Source organism: Papaver somniferum, chromosome 3, assembly GCF_003573695.1.
Source record: "Papaver somniferum cultivar HN1 chromosome 3, ASM357369v1, whole genome shotgun sequence".
Lineage (NCBI taxonomy): Eukaryota > Viridiplantae > Streptophyta > Magnoliopsida > Ranunculales > Papaveraceae > Papaver > Papaver somniferum.
Window position 1 is genome coordinate 118,408,573 of NC_039360.1, and position 24,794 is coordinate 118,433,366.

The following is a 24,794-nucleotide window of genomic DNA, read 5'->3' on the forward strand; positions in this document are numbered from 1 at the left end:
ATCTAGCTAGGAAATGGTTTTCTATAGCTAAGGGTCAATGGCTAGCTGATGGGGAGAGGAATTATCATTTTTTTCATAAGAATGCATCTTACAATCAAAGAATGAAATCTATTCATTCTCTTCTCATTGATGGTACCATGTGTTATGACAAGGATATGATAAATGAAGAAGCTAAGTATTTCTACATGAATTTGTGCAGTGAAGATGTTAAAATTAGGCCAATCATTTTGGAAATTCCTTCTTTGAGTGTTCAAAGAAAGTAAAGAAAGATCATTTTTTCCAAATCATTTTGATGGTTTGGAAATTCCTTCTTTGAGTGTTCAACATGCTATCTTATTAGAAAAATCATTTGAAGTGGAAGAAGTAAAGAAAGTAATATAGGGTTTTGGGACTAACAAGTCTCCTGGACCTGATGGATTCACAATGGAGTTCTTTAAAGTTGTCTGGGATATTATTAGAGAAGATCTAATGTTAGTCATTAAGGAGTTTGAGCATTCTGGTACATTAGATTGGAGACTAAATTGTACTAACATCATTTTAATTCCCAAGTGTGAGGGTGCTATTAACATGAATGATTTCAGGCCTATAAGCCTAATTGGAGGTGTTTACAAAATCATAACTAAATTGTTGGCAGACAAACTAAAAGTAGTGTTACCTACTATAATTTCTGATTTTTAAGGGGTATTTGTAGATAATAGGCAAATCACAGATGGAATTCTTATTGCTTCTGAGCTTATTGATTCAAGAGAGAGAGATAATAATCCATCTTTGGTTGTGAAGGTTGATTTGCAGAAGGATTTTGATAGCATTAATTGGGGATGTTTGGACTATACTTTATCAAGATTTGGGTTTGGAACTGTGTGGAGGAGATGAATCAAATGGGTGGTGACTGAAACTAGATTCTCAATGACTATAAATGGCAAGGCTTCACCTTTATTCAGAAGTAGAAAGGGGGTTAAGCAGGGAGATCCTATTTCTCCTTTTTTGTTTATTATTGTTGTGGAAGTTTTATCTTTATTGATCAAAAAAGCTGCCAATCTGGATTTAATCTCTGGTTTCAAGCCTGCTCATGATGTTGCTGCTGTTAATCATTTAAAGTTTGCAAATGATCTTATTGTCTTCTTACATGATACGGTGGAACAGATTGTTAATTTGAAGAATGTTTTGTTAGCTTTTGAGCTTGTTTCAGGTATGAAGGTGAACTTCAAAAAAAGTGCAATTGTTGCAGTGGGTCATGCATAGTCTGCAGCTGATAGTGCTATTAGTTTTGGGTGTCAGCTTGCTTCTTTTCCTATGAAGTACCTTGGTATACCCTTGGGAAGTAAATCCAAATTAGTTGGAGTGTGGGAGGTAATTTTACAAAGATTCCAGAAGAAGCTCAGTTCATGGCAAAGAAAATACTTATCAAAAGGTGGTAGGTTAATGCTGATTCAAAGTGTACTTTCAAGCTTACCAGTTTATTATTTGTCATTATTTCAATTACCTGCTTCTGTGGAGAAAAAGATGGAGAAGATAATGAGACATTTCTTGTGGGGATCTTCAAACAAGAAAACTAAAAAGAGTTGGGTTGGATGGAGGAATGTAAATTTACCAAAAGAGGGAGGTGGTGTAGGTATTAAAAAGTTGAGGCTGATGAACAAAGCATTACATGCTAAATGGATTTGGAGATATGGAGTTGAGGATAAGGCTCCTTGGAGGAAGATAATTAATCATAAGTTTGGAGGTAATCCTAATGCTTTTTTTCCAAACTCAACTACAAATGCAATTGGAAAAAGCTTATGGACTGGAATTCTAAAGAGTAGTTCTCATGTTTTAAGCAGTACTGCTTTTCATATTAACAGTGATGACAGATGTTTGTTTTGGAAGGATAAGTGCGAAAATGGTTATTCTTTGAAGAACTTATTTCCTTCTCTTTACAAAATCAACAGATCAAAGGATGCTACTCTACAAGATTTATATGCAGGTGTGGCTGGTTGGAATCTGAATTTTTGCAGAGCATTGAAGGACAATGAAATTGATGAGGTGGCTCGGTTAATTACCATTCTTCCTAACTTAAACCTTGACAGTGGAGAAGATCAAAGAAGCTGGCAGTTTTGAGGCAATTTTTCTGTGGCAAGTTGTTATAAATATCTTGAGGATGATGGTCTTATATCTTTCCCTCACAAAAGTTTATGGAATCCAAAAATTCTACTGAAAGTAGTATTTTTTTCTTTGGTGCCTGTGCTATGATGCTGCTCCAACAGTAGATCAATTGAGGGGTTCTATTGTGGTGAATAGTTGCTTGTTGTGTAAAAAGGATGTAGAGTCTAACCATCACTTATATCTTCATTGTCAAACGACTAGATCAATATGGTTGTACTTCTTAAAAGGCTACAATCTTCAATGGGTTTTCCAACAATCTGTAAGGCAAACTCTGTAGGAATGGAATAGAAGAAAAGGCGCTAATCTGTCAAGGAGGAAGAAACTATGGGATATAATTCCCTTTGCAATCTGGTGGTCTATTTGGATTGAAAGGAACAACAGAGTGTTCAATGGAAAGTACAAAATACTGGAAGAAATATAGTTTTATCTACCGGTTACTAGTTTGTCTAAGAATTGGATATTGCCATAGTCGGTAACATACTAACATATCATATCTACCGATTGTTAAAGTAGAAAAACGCAATTTTATCTGTTTTGAAGAAAAAATGAATTTGGGATAACCGTCTATAATCGGTAGAAAGAGAACATCATTTATCTACTGATTATAGTTACAGACACAACCATTGACCGCTTAAGACCACCCGAAACCTAATTTCATTTCATTTTCTTTCTTTTCTTTTCAACTCTTCTTCTCCTCTTCTTCTTCCCTTACGATTGTGGATAGTAAAAACACTATTCCCCCCTATTCAAACTTCAATTCATCGTCGTCGTTCATCGCCGAATCAAAAACATCGTCCATTCTTTTATAAAACGATGACTGATATTAATGAACCCTCGAGAGATAGAAAAAAAATAAAGAACAAAGCGATTGCAACTGCCTCAAATGACGAAGAACACAAACACGAAGAACATGATGAGGATGAAGCCGGTCATGTAGTTGGTAGTGGTGATTCTGATAATCAAACTCTCCAGGAAATGGCCCCAATTAGGTAAGTTTCTATCATTTTATGGGTTTATATTGCTTCAATTTGACGAATCCATGAAAATTAGTTCTAGGGTTTTCGGTTATTTCCCAGAATCTGTAGTTTTAATCTTCAATTTAACTACCGATTGTGGCCAATTTCTAGGGTTTTCAGTTACAGCGATCAGAATCGGAAGTTAAATTTTATGGGTTACTCCCAATTATGTATCGCTGTTTGGCACTGAACCCAAACATGGACTTAATCGGAAGATAGTTAATAGTATTTATCTCCCGATTGTGTATAATCGTAGGTTAGACAAATTCAACACACTACCGATTATGAAGTTTTTAAAATTTGAAAATTTTGTGATTTTAGCAAAATCCTATTTTGGGGCTACGTTTTAATCGGAAGCCAATGGCTATTTCTTTACTTCCGAGTATAGACATCGGTTGATATGTTATATTGTTGTATTCCGATTATATATGTATCATAACTATATGAGTTTCTGAACCCACATTGATGCATAATCGGGAGAAAGAACTAGAATATGACTTCCGATTTAGTGTAATCGGAAGAAATTGTTTTACCTTTTCGTCCGATTGTGCATAATCGGAAGGCAATCCTAGTTTTTTTTCTCCCGATGGTGTACTTTGTAATGTGATTCTTACGAACCAACTTATCGTTTAGGGACAGGGGGGTAAGAAAGACAAAGATACAACTGTTTCAGGGCCTCGTCAACCTGGGGGTAACCTCTAGTGCGCGGAGAGAGAGGAGCCAAAAAGGAACTCAAGAAGAATTACAAGCAAGCGCACCGGAAATCACTCAATATGAAGGACAACCAAGTGGTGCACAAGGAGAAGGAGAAGTTACATGGAAGCCAATAGCGAAGAAAGCATCACACCTTGTACCCATCTCTTTGAAGAAGACGGATTTTGAAGAAGAAATCCCTGGGCTGTCTAGAGATGGTGGAGCATTGTTATTTGTCTACAAAGACTCTTGGACCAGATAAATCTGGGAAACCGAGGTAATAATCGTATTATTTTTTACAAACGTATTGTCGTTTTATTCTTAATAATACTCTATTGATTTTGCAATGTGTTGTGTGTTTTATAGTATCATTCCGATGCGATTCGTCTACTCAAGCCCACTGCCGCACCAGCAAAAGTGATGAAAGATTGGCCTTTAGATGGTGAATGTGACAGGTTCAATAGAAGGATAGCCAACTCTGGATTAGCTAGTGCAGTCGATAACTCAATGTTGGAGCATGATCAGGTCGCGATATCGACTTTTGTGGATCTCGAGACTGACACCTTTCATATGCCATTTGGGGAGATGACCATTACTCCAAATGATGCCAAGCAGATTCTTAATCTCAATGACAATGGTGTGGCTGTCAAGTATGATTACACAAAGCAGTTAAGTTGGGCACAACTTTATGATTTATGTAACAAGTGTCTTGGTTGGGATAAAGAGACCGCGGACATTGAGTTCAACATGTGCTTCTCTTACAAAACTAGACAGTTTAACATGAGTCAGTTGATCAAGATGTTCAAAGGCACTGCCGAGAAAGAAAAGCAAGGACCGTTAAGTGATTCCGAAGTGGATGCCGCGGCGACCGCCTATCTCTTGGTTGTATTGGGATGTGTCATATTCCCCAATACGAGTGGCTACCGAGTAGACGCCAACCTTCTACAACTATAGCATCCTCTCGATAAGGTCGCGGACTACTCCTGGGGCACGGGAACCATTGCATTCTTGATGGAAGAGTTAAGAAAAGCGTCGAGGCTTAGAAGTAGCCAAATTGTCGGGAACGTGAGTCTATTCCAGGTATTTTCTCAACTTTATTAGTCCATTGATCATTATGCCCCTTAGTAATTCCCAGTGTGTATAATAGTAAAACCCGTTGGGTGTAAGCGAAGTGTGAAATATATGTTTGAAATTAAGTTTGAAGTATATCTTCTTTTATAGGTTAAGGTGGTCGTGTTGACTTGGTATGGAAACAGTGTGAGAGAGGGTGAGATAGGTTAAGGTAGTGGTGTTGGCTTGATATGAAAACAAAGAGATAGATTGGGAAGTAGAGAGTTTTAGGAGAATAGGAATTGGAAAGAGCTAGTAAAGGTGATACGTGAGATACTCTTGGAAAGAAAAAACTAATTAAGAGCTAGGAGTTGAGGGCTTTGCTTAGAAGTTGTTACTTGTACATGATGCTTTGAGAGAGAGTAAGAGATATGGCTATAGGTTGAGAAGATTAAATTAATTATTAATCATGGTGATGTTGATAATTAAGATGATACATGTAGATATAATGAAAAGATGATGTTGATGATGGAAAACCAGTGATTCAATCAAGGTGACCTCCAAACTAGATTCTTGTAAGTTATTAATAATTTGGGCATAAATTAGATGTTGGAAATGACTTACTATCAATCATGTTCTTAATGAATATTCATGATTTTATGTAAAATGATGTTTCTCTGCCCAATAAAAAGAGATCATTCTAGGTACTTTAGAATATGAATTAGCCCATGAGTAAAACATGAACAATATAGATGAGTCTTTCATATTTACATACTAGTTGAGTTTACTAATTTTGGATTAATAAGGAATTAATTATGAATTTTCGAAGTTTAACCTTCTCGACTGAAAATCTGGAATTTGCGGTGAGTAGGCGTTTAAATGTAACTTTTTAGGTATGTTCCATTCGGAATTGGATTCCTATCAAAACTACAAAATTATTTAGGAGATTGTCTTCTTTCTAAAGAGCCATTAGGAGTTTCGTTTGGGTAAACTTTGAGAAATATATAGACCCAGAAAGATTGGTTCTTGTGCTGTGTAGAAGTATTCTAGATGCCCGTCATGTGTTTGTAAAATTGACTGAGTCGACTCGGTGAATCAGCGAGTAAGATGAGTCAGATATAAGACTCAGTCAAATCAGACCAAGTGGGTAGTGTACCGGGTTTATGGATTGGTTTGTGGGTTAACCCGATGAGTTAGACCAATGGGCTTGGGCTTTGTGCCAGAAATCTTGATTTGTATTTTTAGACCACAACTGGTCCGAATTAAATTCGGTTCCTTCTGCAAAGTTGTAGGGTTTTTCGAGGCCTTTCCGATGACACCCAATTTGACCCCATTTGGATAAGTAGATTATTATTTATTCTCAAATTACTTATTACTAGGTTATGGAATCATTGATAGACTTTGAACCATTAGTTATTTCACTTAACCCATAACTAGAGACTTGTATGATTTTATGTTATGGACTTTGTATGAGAATTTTGGCTAAATCTTAGAGTGCTTGTGTGGTTAACAGTTAGTCTTTATTAACAACGATCAATTCAAAGGATGAACCCATGGATTGGGGATCTTGAGGTAGGCGTGGCTTGTCATCAATATAGGTGGGAACTCTATAACCTTCTTGTAATCATTAAGTTTATGTTATCTGCGAGCATGATGAGTCTTTAATTTCTGAAAGCATATTGTTTGTAATTCAATGGGTATGTTGTGTAATATGCGTTGGGTGGTTTCCCCGCAAAGAGTGTCCGTGTTTCCCCATAGCTCTTGGCTAAGTTTAGTAGGGCAATGCTACGTTGTTTTAATATTACCTAGTAGCCCTGATTTACCCCGGATAAATATTATTACATTTTATTGTCTTAAGATAGTAGTCCGGCTTTACCCTGGTTGATTATTACCTAGTAGTCCGACTTTACCCCGGTTGATTATTATATATACTATTTTATTTGGGAAATCACTCATGTGCATATTATACTTGATTGTGCAGTCTTCTTATATTCTAGACTTAGATGGTGGCATTGGGATTTATGAGGTGTACGCATTCCACGATAATATCTTACGGTACCTGGATTCATGCTATCATTTGAGACTGGAGTTATTCCTAAAATCTTCTCCTCCATTGAGTGAGACGAGGTTGGGATAACATATGTTTAGGTTGTTTAATTCTCTTCTCGTAGATCCATCCGGAGGTGGATCTTTCACGGATATTACCACTATGGATGTAATATCTGGGGATTGGACTTGAAGCAATCTTCTGCTCTATGTTGTGTGTAAAAGATGTTTATCGTTTTTATTTAGTAGAACTGTGATGCATGTTAGTGATTACTTGAATGTTATAATGATAACCACTGAGCCCCCTTTTGGGATTATGTGCTCACTTGTTCCCACTTCAGTTTCAGTTTTCAGAAGAGATGGCGTGCATGAAGATAATCGTTTCGTAGTTTGAAACTTTAGCAGATTAAGAACGTTGATGGACCTTATATATATATATATATATATATATATATATATATATATATATATATATATATATATATATGTATTCTTTGTTTATTTGTAAAACAACTCATTAATATAATCGTATCATATGAGAGTTTTCATCTATTATGTATCAGAGTGTTTGGGGATTAGTTTTTTTTTACTTTATGCGATTATGTTCCTTAAGTTCGAAGATCAAGATTCTGTTAATTCAGGTTTAGGCTATATTATAATTAGCTAAGCAGGTTTAGTATTTGGGGTGTCACAAGTTGGTATCAGAGCTCACTATTAGATCTTACATGGACAACAATAGATATTAGCGGGAACTAGTTGGTATATTAGACTTGTTTAGAACTGGATCAGGTTGTGAGATAAACCTTAATAACTAAAAGCTATCAACAATTAAAATATTTCTTTGGTTGATTGATTTGTTTGTTTGGTTGTGTGTACATTTTATTAAGTAAAAATTATAGGTTTAATCAATTACATTATGGTAGAGAAGCTGATAGAGATTAGAGAATAATTAGTTTAAAATTATGAACACGTAAACGATCCAATACTAGGAAAATAACGAAGTTAGTATATTTGATAAATCCCAAACTTATTTAGTAACTCTTTGAGTACCTTTACATTTATGTAGGACCATAAATCTATTGAAATAGAAAATTACTTATGCTTATCTACTGTTAAGTTTGGTAAACTAGAAATACATACTTTGTGTTTAAACCAGATACTTAATATAAGATTTATTAGGTTAGACTTAAGAACGTGAAGATATATGGCATAAAATAAAAAGACTACATTTATCAGTAATCTTATACCCAAATTATCTTTAGTCCAATAAATGATTCACAAAATAACAAATATACATGAAGCATAATAATAATATTTGGATGCTTAGCACAATATTAGACTTAAAAAAATTAAATTCGTATAATAGTAGGATACTTTACATTAAGAGAAAATCTAAATACTATTAGCATATATTACCATTATATGCCGACTCGAATTTAAATCATATTAAAATTACCAACGCCATAATTAACAAGATATAGTATACGAAATTCAACATAAACTATATCAATCTTTACGTGAATATAGAGTCATAATTAGAAGAGTAAGACTTAGTGTACCATCTGGACTGTTAACAAAATAATTTTAAAGATCGTAATGAAAAAAAATAGATTAGCTAGTAATCTTATACGTATATCTTTAGTCAGATAAGAGATTTAATGAACTACTAGAGTAAAACAAATACATGATATAGTGATCATAGTATATGATTGTGTAGTACTATATAGACTTAAAATTTGCGAAAAAATATTTCGTACATCAGTAGGTTACTTTACTATAATAACAAAGCTAAAGACTATTAGGGTATACTAAAATTTTACGTAAATTCGAATCTAAGTCACATTGAACTTAACAACACCAAATATTCAACAAGATATAGTATACGGATTCGACAGAAATACATGAAATCAATGTTATCAATCTTTACGAGAATGTAGAGTTAGATCTAGAGGATCTAGACTTAGAGTGGCAACTAGACTATCAACAAAACTAATAATGATAGTAAAAATAATGATGAGAATAATAGCACGACTAATAAAGGAATTCTAATAATTAAAATAACATCAAAACTCTGTTGGATAATATTTGGAAAAAATGTATGTAGTCTTTAATAGTAAAATTTAAATACTGAAAATATTATAAATAGACGTGAAAATCAAATTTGGATTCGTTATATGGATAAATATACATCAAATTAATATATTACTAATATTAGACTACAAAAATTAGCACGGAGAACTTAGACATACTTATCTGTTGGAATAAAAATTATTGTAGTTGACCTAGAACTACAAACTTTAGATCTCAGTTATCGAAAGCCATATAAATGAATTGATGTTTCAGAACTCATTTGAAATGAGTTGGACTTCGTGCGTTTGTAAGTATGAGCAGTACTTACATTGAAAGATAGATCGATTTGATTTTCGAGGACGAAAATTCTTATAAGGTGGGTAGAATGTAAGGATTCGCAAGCTCGTCAACGCTATTAGACCGATCAAGAGACGAATTAGCCGTTAACGACATAATTAATTAAATTAGAATATAAAAATAAAATAATCAATAAAATAATCAATAAAATAATAATGTAAGGAAACCAATAGTACCATTTGATAAATCTCGTGAAGTTATGTGAAATGGACTACCTAAACGTGTCACTCGGATATCGGAAGAAGATACCCCATTTGGAACATTAATTGCCAAGTTTGATCACCGGTCAATCAATGTTGACTTGATCAACCGTTGACTGTTGACCACGACCAAGATATTGACCTTGACCAGATTTGACCTACATCACCTATGTCTAGTCATTGGATGCCCCTTAGTAATTCCCAGTGTGTATAATAGTAAAACCCGTTGGGTGTAAGCGAAGTGTGAAATATATGTTTGAAATTAAGTTTGAAGTATATCTTCTTTTGTAGGTTAAGGTGGTCGTGTTGACTTGGTATGGAAACAGGGAGAGAGAGGGTGAGATAGGTTAACGTAGTGGTGTTGTCTTGATATGAAAATAGAGAGATAGGTTGGGAAGTAGAGAGTTTTAGGAGAATAGGAATTGGAAAGAGCTAGTAGAGGTGATACGTGAGATACTCTTGGAAAAAAAAAAATATTTAAGAGCTAGGAGTTGAGGGCTTTGCTTAGAAGTTGTTACTTGTACATGATGCTTTGAGAGAGAGTAAGAGATATGGCTATAGGTTGAGAAGATGAAATTAATTATTAATCATGGTGATGTTGATGATTAAGATGATACATGTAGATATAATGAAAAGATGATGTTGATGATGGAAAACCAGTGATTCAATCAAGGTGACCTCCAAACTAGATTCTTGTAAGTTACTAATGATTTGGGTATAAATTAGATGTTGGAAATGACTTACTATCAATCATGTTCTTAATGAATATTCATGATTTTATGTAAAATGATGTTTCCTTGCCTTATAAAAAGAGATCATTCTAGGTACTTTAGAATTTGAATTAGCCCATGAGTAATACATGAACGATATAGATGAGTCTTTCATATTTACATACTAGTTGAGTTTGCTAATTTTGGATTAATAAGGAATTAATTATGAATTTTCGAAGTTTATCCTTCGCGACTGAAAATCTGGAATTTGCGGTGAGTAGGTGTCTAAATGTAACGTTTTAGGTATGTTCCAGTCGGAATTGGATTCCTATCAAAACTACAAAATTATTGAGGAGATTGTCATCTTTCTAACGAGCCATTATGAGCTTCGTTCGGATAAACTTTGAGAAATATAAAGACCCCGAAAGATTGGTGCTTGTGCTGTGTACAAGTATTTTAGATGCCCGTCATGTGTTTGTAAAATTGACTGAGTCGACTCGGTGAGTCAGCGAGTAAGATGAGTCAGATATATGACTCAGTCAAGTCAGACCAAGTGGGTAGTGGACCGGGTTTATGGATTGGGTTGTGGGTTAACCCGATGGGTTAGACCAATGGGCTTGGGCTTTGTGCCAGAAATCTTAATTTGTATTTTTAGACCACTAATGGTCCGAATTAAATTTGGTTCCTTCTTCAAAGTTGTAGGGTTTTTCAAGCCCTTTCCGATGACACCCAATTTGACCCTATTTGGATAAGTTGATTATTATTTATTCTCAAATTACTTATTACCAGGTTATGGAACCATTGCTAGACTTTGAACCATTAGTTATTTCACTTAACCCATAACTAGAGACTTGTATGATTTTATGTTATGGACTTTGTATGAGAATTTTGGCTAAATCTTAGAATGCTTGTGTGGTTAACAATTAGTCTTTATTAACAACGATCAATTCAAAGGATGAACCCGTGGATTGGGGATCTTGAGGTAGGTGTGGCTTGTCATCAATATAGGTGAGAACTCTATAACCTTCTTGTATCATTAAGTTTATGTTATCTGCGAGCATGATGACTCTTTAATTTCTGAAAGCATATTGTTTGTAATTCAATGTGTATGTCGTGTAATATGCGTTGGGTGGTTTCCCCGCGAAGAGTGTCTGTGTTTCACCATAGCTCTTTGCTAAGTTTAGTAGGGCAATGCTACGTTGTTTTAATATTACCTAGTAGCCCGAATTTACCCCGGATAAATATTATTACATTTTATTGTCTTAAGATAGTAGTCCGGCTTTACCCCGGTTGATTATTACCTAGTAGTCCGGCCTTACCCCGGTTGATTATTATATATACTATTTTATTTGGGAAAGTCACTCATGTGCATATTATACTTGATTGTGCAGTCTTAGTAGTATGACTGGGTTACCATGATCTTGACTTAGGAAGAAATTCTAGGTTCATGATTGGATATTGTTATTATTCGGTGACTTCAGTTTACGAATAATGATTGGGCCTTTCGTGAACCTGCCGTGCGGGGTCAGATCATAGTAATCAAAATCTTCTTATATTCTAGACTTAGATGGTGGCATTGGGATTTATGAGGTGTACGCATTCCACGATAATATCTTACGATACCTGGATTCATGCTATCATTTGAGACTGGAGTTATTCCTAAAATCTTCTCCTCCATTGAGTGAGACGAGGTTGGGATAACATATGTTTAGGTTGTTTAATTCTCTTCTCGTAGATCCATCCGGAGGTGGATCTTTCACGGATATTACCACTATGGACGTAATATCTAGGGATTGGACTTGAAGCAATCTTCTGCTCTATGTTGTGTGTAAAAGATGCTTATCGTTTTTCTTTAATAGAACTGTGATGCATGTTAGTGATTACTTGAATGTTATAATGATAACCACTGATCCCCTTTTGGGATGATGTGCTCACTTGTTCCCACTTCAGTTTCAGTTTTCAGAAGAGATGGCGTGCATGAAGATAATCGTTTCGTAGTTTGAAACTTTAGCAGATTAAGAACGTTTATGGATCTTTTATATATATATGTATTCTTTGTTTATTTGTAAAATAACTCATTAATATATTCGTATCATATGAGAGTTTTCATCTATTATGCATCAGAGTGTTTGGGGATTAGTTTTGTTTTACTTTATGCGATTATGTTCCTTAAGTTCGAAGATCAAGATTCTGTTACTTCAGGTTTAGGCTATATTATAATTAGCTAAGCAGGTTTAGTATTTGGGGCGCGACATGAACCCAACGTGGCAGAGAGGTACATCAAGAGGAACGAAGTACAAGTTCACAAAGAACCGTACAAGGTCAAAGGACGAGCAGCTGGTTAACTTGAGAGAGAAATTAGACTAACTAAAGGCCTCGGATGTATGCTTTGATCCATACAAGGAAGACCGAGCTAGTGGACATATAGGGCCTCGTTCCGAGTTGTCCCGTTATTTTGGACCATTGTGGCACCACACAGGTAATGTGATGTACAATGTCTCCAGGGTGATGCGAAAACATGGTGCTTGCCAAACAGTACCATGGCATCACATGAATGTCAAGTTCAAGTTGGACGTGGAGAAAAGCGAGTCTAACTAGGACAGTTGTTTACTCTAGTGATCCATCTGTTACTGAACATTGGGATAAGAGGCAGTACCACTTGGTGAACACTGGGAGAGCTGCCAACTGAGGTCATGAAAATGCTCCAGGCTATTTGGAGTGGTACCGGGAGCATTCACATCTAAAAGTAATCCATGAACTTAAAGCAAAGTCGACTTCGGCGGCTTTCATTTACAGATGTATCATCCCACAAAAACCTTCAGGCTATAATAAACTGGTGCTTATGGTTATGACTTTTCCCTCTAATATTACGATTCAATTTCTTAGGTGAACTCCATTTGATGTTTTGTCATTAAAAAAAGCAGATGAATAGGTTCAATTTTTTGTCCAAATGGTGCGCTGATTGCATAACGGATGGACAGCCTGTGTCAATTGAAGATTAAAAAGCACAGGGAGATGATTGATAATGTTGATAATGCAGCTGAGTTTGGGGAGAAAGTGACGAAGAACCCGCCCAAGAAAAAAACATCAAAGGCGAACAAAAGATCTCATGCTTCTTCAAGCTCTCATGCTGAAGGAAATATTGAGGGAGATGAAGGTGATGCTGGTGATAATGCGGGTCGTGCGGCTCGTCCGAAGCGTTCTAAAACTCTAGCTGACAATACTAAGAAGAAAACTAGGAATTAGGGGATGATGTGTTGTTCGATGTTATGGATTATGTTGTTTAAACAGTTTCTTTTGGATTATGGTGTTTGTTTTTTTAACAGTTTCTTTTGGATTATGGTGTTTTAAATACTTGTTTTGGATTATATGTTCTTAAGTTTATGGGTTATGAATGTATTTTGAGTTATGTTTATTACTTGATTATCTGAAATTGCTGAATTTTTCACCATAATCGGAGGTTACGAATCAAACTTACCTACCGATTCTGGTAAATTTTCAAAATATTGTGAGATATGTTCAGAATCGGTAGTAATGTTAACAACCTTAACTACCGATTCTGGTAACTTAACTAGCCAAATTGTGAAATATGTTCAGAATCGGTAGTAATGTTATCAACAATTTCTATCGATTATAGTGGCTTTATTTTTATGGGTCTTCTGAACCTAAACAACCTTATAATCGGACATAATATTTTATCATTGTCTTCAGATTAAAGTGAGGTTTAAAATTGGTAGATTAGGTGAACTTCAATACCTTCCGATTATAGCTTTTCCCAAATTCGAAAAACCTGAAAATTTTCGATTTTGGGGCAATCCATAATCGGGAGACATGGTAACTAAATAACTTCCGATTGTAGGGTAGCTCCCAAATTTGAAAAATTTGAGATTTTTACAAATATCGATTTTGGGGCAACTCCATAATCGGTAGATTAGGTGAACTTCATAACTTCCGATTATAGGTGTTTTCAAAATAACTAAACTTCCAAACTACATATGTACACAATAACCTCCGATTATCATATCATCTACCGATTATGGAGGTAAACTACCGATTGTAGTTTTATCTACCGATTATGGAAGGTATGATTGCCATTTCGAAAAATCCCCGATAAGGGATGACTTAATTTTAGGTTTGGGTGACCTTTTTGTGTCGCCCCTAATTCTTTCAGAGTCGCCCCTAATGACGCCAGGTATAAGTGAGCTTGTACTCTTTTTTCATGTCCAGTTCACCACCTCCTTAATGGTGTCACTGGCTTCTTAATCTACTGCCCTTCTTGAGTCAAAAAAAAAAAAAAAGTGAAACCTGGGCAAATGACGCTAGTTCTGGGTCTCCCTTGGATCATTAGCGCCCTTCTGTCCACATCCTATTAGAGTAGCATGATATGCGTTCACGCTAGCTGTCTGTAGAACTACGGAAAGGGCTAGAGAGTGAGCATTTTTCAGTAAACAAAATGTGTCTGTATGCTAAACTTAAATCCTCGAGTTTAAAGTCTAGCTTTGTATCTTACAAAGTAAAATCCTAAAGTTAAAAGTTAGCTTTGTGCTTTCCTCGGGATCTTGATTTTCTTGTTTGTTTGTCTATCGTTTTTCTCTATGACAACATAAAGGAGGTGTCATTTAGTTGTGTTTCCTTATTTCAGATAAGTGAAATGAGGCGAAAGTTTTATGAATGTTCTTCAAAACTGATAGAATTTTTTTGTCATAACAAAGAATTAGCCACCAACACTTGAGAGAAAAGAAGTAGCTACCAAAGCCTTTCCTATAGTACTTGTAGCTGTACATACGTTAGTAACAAACTCGAAGAACGACACGGAATTCTCGTATCACTTTACTTCACTACTCTTCCATAAACGTGTTGAACGACTTGCTCCAAATGGTAGGTGGTAAATTCTGTTCATTTAGTTTTTAGATATAAATTTTCTTATTAGAAACTAGCTGCCGAATCTCGTTTTAGTGTTTGCTAATTTTCATAATTACTCTAAGAAAGGAGAATCAGTTGTCTGATTTCGCCTTAATGGATCGATATTCTCAACGCATCTTTATATATCGACTAGCTTCCCTAGATTAACAACAACAGCAAGAAGAAAACATTCACTAGCTAGTAAGTTATCCCAGTTTCGGATCCACTCACTCTATTGCACACTGTAAGTTTCATTTTTCTCCTGTCTTTTCTTTCTTCCATATCGTTCATAATATTGATCAATATTCCCACAATTACATCAAATTTGAGGAAATGCCTGTGAATTGAATATCGAGCAGCTTAAGTTTAAAAAAAGCAGCATTACATTCATAATGGTATACCTATCATGCTTTACTATTTATTTATGTTTGTATAAGAGCAAGTTTTATGGTGGAATCCAACCTATTTCAAGTGTGGAAAAATCATGGAATGTCAGGTCTAGTGGCTTCCAAGTTGGGGTTTTCCACAAAAAATCCAAGGAGAGTTCCATGGTTTGGTGGAAGGGTTCGTGGAATCCATCTAAACGCCAATAAGAGTAGCGTTAAACGCAAATAAGATTGACGCTAAAAAAACGCCATTAAGAATTACGTTTTTTTTTATCCGTATATTTAAAATGAGTTGTTGAAATCTAACGGCTGAAAAAAAAACTCTATTCTTAATTGCGTTTTTTTAGCTCCATTAAAAATAGCGTTTCTACTATTTCACCATTACACTTGCGCTTCCATCCACAGTTTCAAGTGTTGAGGTGGCGTGGAAGATGGAAGATGGGTGAATTCCACAGTAAGACTTGCTATAAGAAAAAGAACGAAACAATGTCCAGGTAGTGAAACCTATGCTTTACTACTCCACCAGGTATATTGAACACTTACACCATGTTTGTTTACTCCTGACTCATCTGAGTCGTCCGGATCTGAATCATCTGGATCTGAGTGAAATCACCTGACTCATCTGGATCTGAGTCGATATGTTTGTTTTGAGTCAGATCTGACTCATCTGACTCGGAAATAAGTGAGTCAGTGGTTTGGTCTCATGAGTCAGGGGTATTTTGTTACCTGACTCAAATGAGTCCGAGTCAGGGGTTATGTCTGAATCAGAGGTCGAGTCAGATCTGACTCAAAATGGAAAACAAACGGTCTGACTGCTGACTCGGTCCGAGTCAGGGGTCGACTCAGATTCAGACGCCGAGTCAGCTGCAAACAAACAAGGTCTTAGTCTGAGATATCCACCAGTGCAGTAATCTCGTACTCTTGCGGCCATGAGGGCTATCTTTTTTTAGGCTTATCTAGCTCCTCCAATATTGTCACGGGAACTTAGGTTGCATCCTCACATCTTCTTGTCTAGGCATACTCAGTCAGATACTCCGGTTTGGCAACTTTTCTGCAAAACGTATGGCTACAGTGATGTATGCGTAAAAGTTATCCAGTAATGCATCTTAAAAGCCCGAGTGCATTTTCCCTGGTTCCGAACTGAGTCACAGGTTTGAGCCTGCGTCAATAGGTTGCAGAGGCTGAAGGTTCGCTAGGCTGACAAGATTCAAAGTACATGTGCACCAAAAGTACAAAGTAACCCGTGAAGCGGTACAGTACACCAATGTCTGAATTTGGAAAGAAAACAAAAAAGAAAGTAGGTAGAAATGGACCACACATGATTTGGGCTAAACTTGATTGTCTTAACATAAACTAGTACTAAAAAATCAAAATCAATTCACATTCTCATCCACCAATCGGCTCTTTTTTCTAAAATCAGTGGCCAAATTAATTTTTGCACTAAATTCTAGAAAAGAAGTCTCTCGTTACTTGTGAAAGCTTATCCAAAATGACCAATACAGAAGTAGGAAAATGAAAGTGCCCCAGTCTGCAGCACAGACCAACACAAATCAATCAATTATATATCCAGAGCTGGCGCAAATGCCTAAATAAGGTTTTTTTAATTGTAAAGCAAGAATGATAACTACTAGGTGTGGGGAGTCTGGGGAGGACAACAGTGTGCTGAGATCTCTTCTCCAAATAAACATCCCTCTAACTAACTACTTTCAATTTGGTGCGGGGATAGTGAAATGAAATTTAGGCAAGTGGAGAAATCTTTACCTGCTTCTCATGGTCTAATTACAGACTTATGTATCAGATCACAAGTTCACAATTCACAATAGATTTAGGCGTCCTAGACCGTTGCGTAGCTCGTCAAGGCCCAGATAGTTGGCTAGGAGCGTAGGAGCCAAATTAACCAGTGGTTCCCTCTAGGGGTGTCAACGGGTCCGGGTCCTCCCGGGTGTCACTAGACCCGGACCCTACTTATAATGGTCGGGTCCGGTTCATAACGGTTCCGGGTCCGGTTCCTAAATTTGTGGACCCAGAACCGGACTCGTTTAAATACCCGCGTACCCGTCGGTTCCGGATACCCATTGGTTCTTAATAAAACTATTTAAAAAACCTCAAAAACTTAATATATTTCTCTTTTTGGCTTGGATTTAAGTAATTTGTATAAAAATTTATTATTATTTCTTATCAATGTACTAAATAAAGGTTAAATGTAAGAGAAAAAATTTAAATGAGTAAAATATCAAAGCTAAAACTAGCAAAAATACTTGTAATTTTGCTAAAAACATGAATAAAAGAATGAATAAACGGGTACCCGATACCCGCGGGTACCCAACGGGTATTACCCGTTTGGACCCGTTTAAATTCGGATCCAATCGGGTAATTACACGCCGGGTCCTAAGTAGATAATGGGTCCAACTTTAGGACCCGGAACCGGACCCAAATATACCGGGTCCGGGTAATGGGTTCCCATTGACAGCCCTAGTTCCCTCCCTCATCAGTTACCTTTAGAGTGGTAAATCTTTTTCACTTGGGGACTAGCAAGAGAAAGTAAAAATTATATAAGGAGATCTCTAAAATACTTATTATACATAAAATACTTACTAATTTTGTATAAAAAAAGAAATGATTAAAATAAATAAATTGTGGCCGGTCTCTTGTTGTAGTTGTAGTTGATGGGGCGGATCAGAAGACAACAGAAGCAGAGAAATTGGAAAATATCCATCCATCCTGTTCCTTCCTCACTCATACCTCTCTCTCTTTCTGTGTGACATGATAGACTCTTACTTCTTCTTCAATTAATCAAATTTTATTATTATTACTTCCTACCTTAAACTGAAATTCATGTTTTTATTTGATTACGATCATCAAAACTGTAGCAATTTTAGTATGTAATGTGAGAGTAGAAGAAGAAATATCTGGATTTAAGAAGAAATTCCTTGACAAAAACAAAAAAGGTGTTTGTTGTGTGTTTTGAAGATGGATAGATCAGCTTTAACAGTGGGACCAGGCATGGATTTGCCGATAATGCATGATAGTGATCGTTATGAACTTGTTAAAGATATTGGTTCTGGGAATTTTGGTATTGCAAGATTGATGAGAGATAAACAAACTAGAGAACTTGTTGCTGTTAAATACATCGAAAGAGGAGATAAGGTTTGATTTTCTTTTTCTTACTTCCGTTTCTTAATTAGTTACTTTTTATCTGTATAATATAAGTTGAGAAGGGGTTTTGCCACTTCTGATTCTTTTCTTTCTTTCTTTTTTTTTTTTTTTTTTTAGCCCTGTTGTTCAGAATTTTTAGCCCTGTTGTTCAGAATTTTCCATGAATTCAAATCAATTTGTTCAAATTTTTTAGAAGAATTTTTTCGTGTTTTTTATAGTGGTTTTATCCTGATTTAAACTGGAGGTTTTGGTTTTGGTTTTGGTTTTTTTTTTTTTTCTTGAGATTGATAGATGTGAGTAAATCAAGAAATCTTACTGGTGTTAAGTAACTGGATGCAGTAGTATTTGAAGTTTTTGTACCATTGGGGGGCATTTATGTGTTATTTAATGGAAAAACACAAAGAAAACCAAACCGAAACTGCTTTATCCAATTTGATCCAAAGTGTATGCAATGAAGTTTACAGTTTATAGACCTAATAACTAACAGTAACTAGCATTTCTGGAATTATGTGCAACAGATTGATGAAAATGTTCAAAGGGAGATCATTAACCATAGATCTCTGCGGCATCCAAATATTGTTAGATTCAAAGAGGTTGGTTGATTTTGTTTGTTTCTTTGTTTATTATACTGATCTATAGAGAGAAATGTTTGTCATGCTCATCCTATTGTTGTTGTGGCTCATAATAAATATATAGGTTATTTTGACGCCTACACATCTTGCTATTGTGATGGAATATGCATCTGGTGGAGAGCTTTTTGAGCGTATTTGCAATGCCGGTCGCTTTAGTGAGGATGAGGTTGTCATTTTGGATCGTTGGTTTTTCTTATTACATTTCCACCTTAAACACATTCTATGGAGTTGATGGATTCATTCTTTTTCGTTCTTGCTCTTCGATGCAGGCTCGTTTTTTCTTCCAACAACTAATATCCGGAGTCAGCTACTGTCACTCGATGGTAATTCCTGTATCTTGTTGTTCCCTTAGGATTGGTCGAAATGATCGAGTTTTGCCTAATTTTGTTCTCTTACTTCGTGAAGCAAGTATGTCACCGTGATCTCAAGTTGGAAAACACACTATTGGATGGAAGCCCGGCACCTCGCTTGAAGATATGCGACTTTGGGTACTCCAAGGTACTTGTTTTTCCTTTCATTTCCGGACTACTGTGCTTATCTCAGCTTCGTGTTTCAGAAAGTATTGGCCAGCTTCAAGACATGTGCAAGATGTTCAGTGCGGCATTTCCTTCCGTACTTAAGTCAGCTTATTATATCTGTTATTGTACGCCCTAACATGGTCTCGTTTTCTCAGTCTTCAGTGCTGCACTCGCAACCAAAATCGACTGTTGGGACCCCAGCATACATCGCTCCAGAAGTCTTGCTTAAGAAGGAATATGATGGCAAGGTAAGACCTTAATTACTTAGACAACTTAATAACTGTTAAATAGTGTCTGGAAACAAATGGAGAAGAAAAATTAAGATTTTCTTTGCTCCCAAAACTGCCTCTTTAGTTCTTTAATGTTCTGTTACATCTCAGATTGCCGATGTGTGGTCATGCGGGGTTACTCTTTATGTCATGCTGATGGGTGCATACCCTTTTGAGGATCCTGAGGAACCGAAGAACTTTAAGAAGACAATTCAGGTATAGGGATTTATCATTGTCGCATCAAATGGCTAATATAGTAATTAAGTTTCTCATACCATGTTTTGTTTCGTGCAGCGAATTTTGAGTGTCCAGTATTCTGTCCCAGATCAAATATCCCCCGAGTGTCGCCACCTCATCTCAAGAATTTTTGTTGGCACCCCTTCAACAGTGAGTGACTATTTTCTTACTAACCCTAGTCTTTTTGTGTGGTCAAACTAACTCTGGACACTTTATCATTATAACTGTTGCAAGTTGAACATAATATTTGAAGCTGCGGACCCATTAGAAAACAATCACTTTGTGCTTCCTTGTATGTTATTTGATTTATAGGGTCATCGGTGATCTAGTGTTGACATGGTATTCTATGATCTTGATGTTTTAGCTAGGATGTAATAAGCAGTAGTTGAATTTTTTTAAACTTTAATTAAACTTTCTGACTATTTGTTCAACAGAGGATAACAATGGCTGAGATCCGGAACCATGAGTGGTTTCTAAAGAACCTTCCAGCTGACCTCATGGTTGAAAACAACCAGTTTGAAGAGGCCGACCAACCTACACAGAGCATTGATGAAATCATGCAGATCATATCAGAGGCAACGATTCCTGCAGCTGTTACTCGCGGCCTCAATGAGTATCTGAATGAATTGGACTTTGATGACGACATGGATGATATGGAGAGTGACCCTGAACTAGATATTGACAGCAGTGGGGAAATAGTCTATGCTATGTAATTGAGCTGTGAGGTTACAAAATTAACTTGCTTTTCCTGCATCATGTCTGATCACTTAAGATTAATGGAAGAGGGTGGCTGTGAGACCGACAGACGACATATGTAGCTCGTAGGAGATGGGGAGGGATGTGGTTTCCACTTGACTGTGTATTTATCATCCTTCGTCTAGGTAATGGAGTGTTGATATGTTTATACTACCACCACAGCACTAACCATGTTTTCTGTGTAGCTGTAATTGATGTCAAATGCTATGGGAGTTTCATGATTCAGTGAGACTTAAAAAATATTGGGTTATCTTTCAGTCACCTGAACTGCTAGTGTCTGTTGATTATCAAGTTGTTGGTAGTGTTGTGATATTTTGTTCTTTTACCCACTATAAGTTGGGGATAGCTGTAATTTATAATCAAACTTAAGAAGAAGTTCTAGTAGTTGGATGATTCAGTTGCTCGTGTACAATAAAGGTGATCCAAGTTTCTAGCAGTGAGGTGCGCTACCATTTTGCACAAATATTAGGTTTTTTCCTTTTTATTTTTCTTTTTTGATTGTTTTTTTCCGGTGCTGGCGAGTTTGAACTTAGGTCACTGGTATCATAACCCAATGATTTTACCATTGTAGTGCAGTGATCTGCTTTGTATTAGTAATAAAATGTTTTGCATGATTGAAAATTAGCATAAGGGTGTCTCATTTTGTCAACATCTTCTGTCCTTGTTTCTTAATCTCTATAAACATGTGGGTAAAATTAGTAGGAACTGGTATACATGTTGGTTTAAGGGATTCATCTTGTAAGAATCGAATTGAAAATTCTTAGACTTCTTTTGTGACTCTGGTTTTGTTGCTTTCAAGCGAAGTCACAAGCTTAGTATGACTAGAAAGAGCCTGGCAGCGAGGAATACAAATATACATGATCTCAATTCCCAGTTGGACATGCTTCATCAATCAAATATACAATTACTTCTTCTGATTATACTTCTTCAATTTTGCAGATATATGAAGATATTATATTAACAAATGGAAAGATTTTAAGGTTGTTTAGACACTAGAGATTCGAAGTCAATCCAAAAAGTCGAAGACCAAACAGTTTCCGTCGAAGACCAAACAGTTTCCTTTGTGGAAAGCTAACTTTTTTGTTTTTAAAAGTCATTCTAATTTTTGGCTTTAAGTCGAAAAATAATTTTTTAGGGCAATTCCTATGGCAATGGCCAAACTGAAAATTTTGTTGAGCCAGGTGAATGGCCAAACACGTTTCTCCATTATGGGAAAAAAAAGTGGGCGGTTGATCATCAAGCGCCAGTTCAAAGAACAATCGCCAGCGTGTGTAGCTCAAACACGGCGTTGGAACCACAACCGCGGGCGTTTGAAGCTTAAACGTGGCGTGCTCTCTACGCACGCTGGCGTTTGTAGCAAAAACGCCAACGGATAGTTTTTTGAAAATTCAAAATTCACTTTTTTACCTCTATAAATTACCATCATCTTCAAACAATTCACTCACACCAAAATTCACTTATCTTGAGTTTTCTTTTCTAAAACTATTTCAATTTTTTAGTTTATTGTTGGAGAAATGGTTGAAAAGGCGATCACACTTTTTTGCGATGCAAAGCTTGAAGTTGTTGTTTGTAAGATATATGGGTGTTTTAAAAAGATTGAAAATTGTAAGAGGGAAGTGCAAGTTTTTGAAGTTGCTCTAAGAAAATGTTCTGCTAAAAGGCAAAGAAGAGCTCCAGTTTTGAAAGTTAACAACAAAAAATTCAAAACAAAGGCGAAACTGTCAAAGAGCACGTTGAATGGAAGATACGTCAAATGAAGATAAACAGGAGGCCAAAGCTTGTACTTGATTTTTATTGAAGTTGTTTAGTACTTTTTATTATTTTCTAAGTTTATATCTTGTAAAAGAATTGACAGTAATATCAATAAATGAAAATATTTAGATTTTAAAATAGATTTCCACTTCAGATTAAGCGCAATTTATTACAATTTAAACTTGCAAATAACATCAAACTACATCAAATCCAGCGACATTATCTCCGTAGAGTTCATAGCTTTCAAAATGCTTAAACTCTCTTCCGGTTTCTTCAGTAAACTTGGTCTGAGCGATGGTTTTCTGTAAAACAGATAAACAATAAGTTCGGATATTTATGATGCAGTTGATCAGTGAGGAAAAAGGTAAGATACTCACCAGTTCTTCGTTGGATAATTCATAATTGCTACGGTGGACCATCCACAAAACTTCTGTATAATGTTTGACTTGCTTAGTGATGAATGCAATTCTTAGTTCTAGGCTCTTACTATTTCTTATGGTTTCGTTCCGCGATGCTACCCAATACTCTTTTCCAGAAATAGTCATTGCTCATTGGTCTCATCATACGATGTAATCAATATCGAACAAGAGTAACATCTTCTTTCATTGTAAAGACCGGGTGAGGCATTCGAGTGCAGTACAGATGTGCTTGAGATGGACCATCTTTTAGAATTCTAAAACACGCTTCATAACGAAAAGGTTTACCGTGAGCTTCCTCCCAATTATCAAGAGTTGTTTGGATCACTTCATCTTCAGTTACACCGATGAACTTTTCTCGGTCAATTTCCATTACCATAGCAAGAAATGGTTGGACTGCAAGCATAATAGATTGAAAACGAGCAAGCAATCGACGAGCATCTCGGTTTTCTGGGTTCCCCGTCAGTGAGACGAACATTGTAAAAACGTTCTCCCAAAAAGAACCGTCTTGAAAGCACATACCAACGATTACCCTATGAAACAAATATGCTTTACATATAGTTATATCCTCTTCTTCAGTAAACTTGGGACCATGATTTCTAACAGACATTTCTGCAGAGTGAGAGAGATTAAGAGTTTTATAAAGAAAGAAGAAGATGAAGATGTGAATTTGGAGATGGTAAGAATGGAATTTATAGGGAGAAAAAGAAAATCGAGTCGTTGGAAATTTAACCGTTGGCGTTTGTATTAAAACTGCGCGGCTTTAATAAAACCGCCCGTTTGAATTACCAACGCCTACTTTTTTGTTATAAATACAGCACTAGGTTTTATTCTCAACCAAACCAACAGATTTCTTTCTTAAGCCAACAACATCCCCCATGTTTTCTAAAGGCAAAGCGGAGCAAATATTATGTGTCGAAGCAAAAGAGGTTTGTCCATTATGTTTCATGGATAACCACAGTCTTATACAATGTTCTTTGGATGTATTCAAAGTGTTCGCGGGAAGGTTGTTCACGTATCAGAATGGTGATTGAATCACAACCGGAAAAGCTCAGGTATTTGCAATGTCAAGATCCCAACTATCCAGAGGAACCACATATGCTAGATGATGCTATGAAGATTAAAGAAGAAGAAGAAAAGATTGCAACACTCTGCAAAAACTTCAAACTTAAAGCCAAATTGAAGAAGAAGTTATTACACTGCAAGCATTCTGGATATGAAGATCACGAATACAAACATTGTCCACAGAGAATCAGTGGATTCTCACAGCCCGGTTGCAAGACTTTTATGCATTTGTGTACTTCTTCTGAAGAAGACACATATGGACGGCATTTTTGGAAATGTCTTAGGTGTTTTTTTGTGGAGTGGGATGATTGAAGTTGAAGGACAAATCGATTCACTATGGTATTAATGTTATTTAATTTGTTGTTTATTATGTGTTATTACGATTATCTAAACCAAACATGTGGATGTCTTCGCATTTGCA

General features: G+C 36.0%; 1 protein-coding gene across 1 annotated transcript; it reads left to right on the top strand.

Annotated features, from left to right (window-relative positions):
* The first annotated feature begins 18,216 nt into the window (after positions 1–18,216).
* LOC113357152 (serine/threonine-protein kinase SAPK10-like) lies at positions 18,217–21,576 on the top strand. Its single transcript, XM_026600448.1, has 9 exons — positions 18,217–18,719; positions 19,247–19,321; positions 19,425–19,526; positions 19,630–19,683; positions 19,766–19,858; positions 20,034–20,126; positions 20,259–20,363; positions 20,442–20,534; positions 20,819–21,576. The coding sequence occupies exons 1-9, from the start codon at positions 18,543–18,545 to the stop codon at positions 21,095–21,097; spliced, it is 1,071 nt and encodes a 356-aa protein (XP_026456233.1). The 5' UTR covers positions 18,217–18,542; the 3' UTR covers positions 21,098–21,576.
* Positions 21,577–24,794: the final 3,218 nt, after the last annotated feature.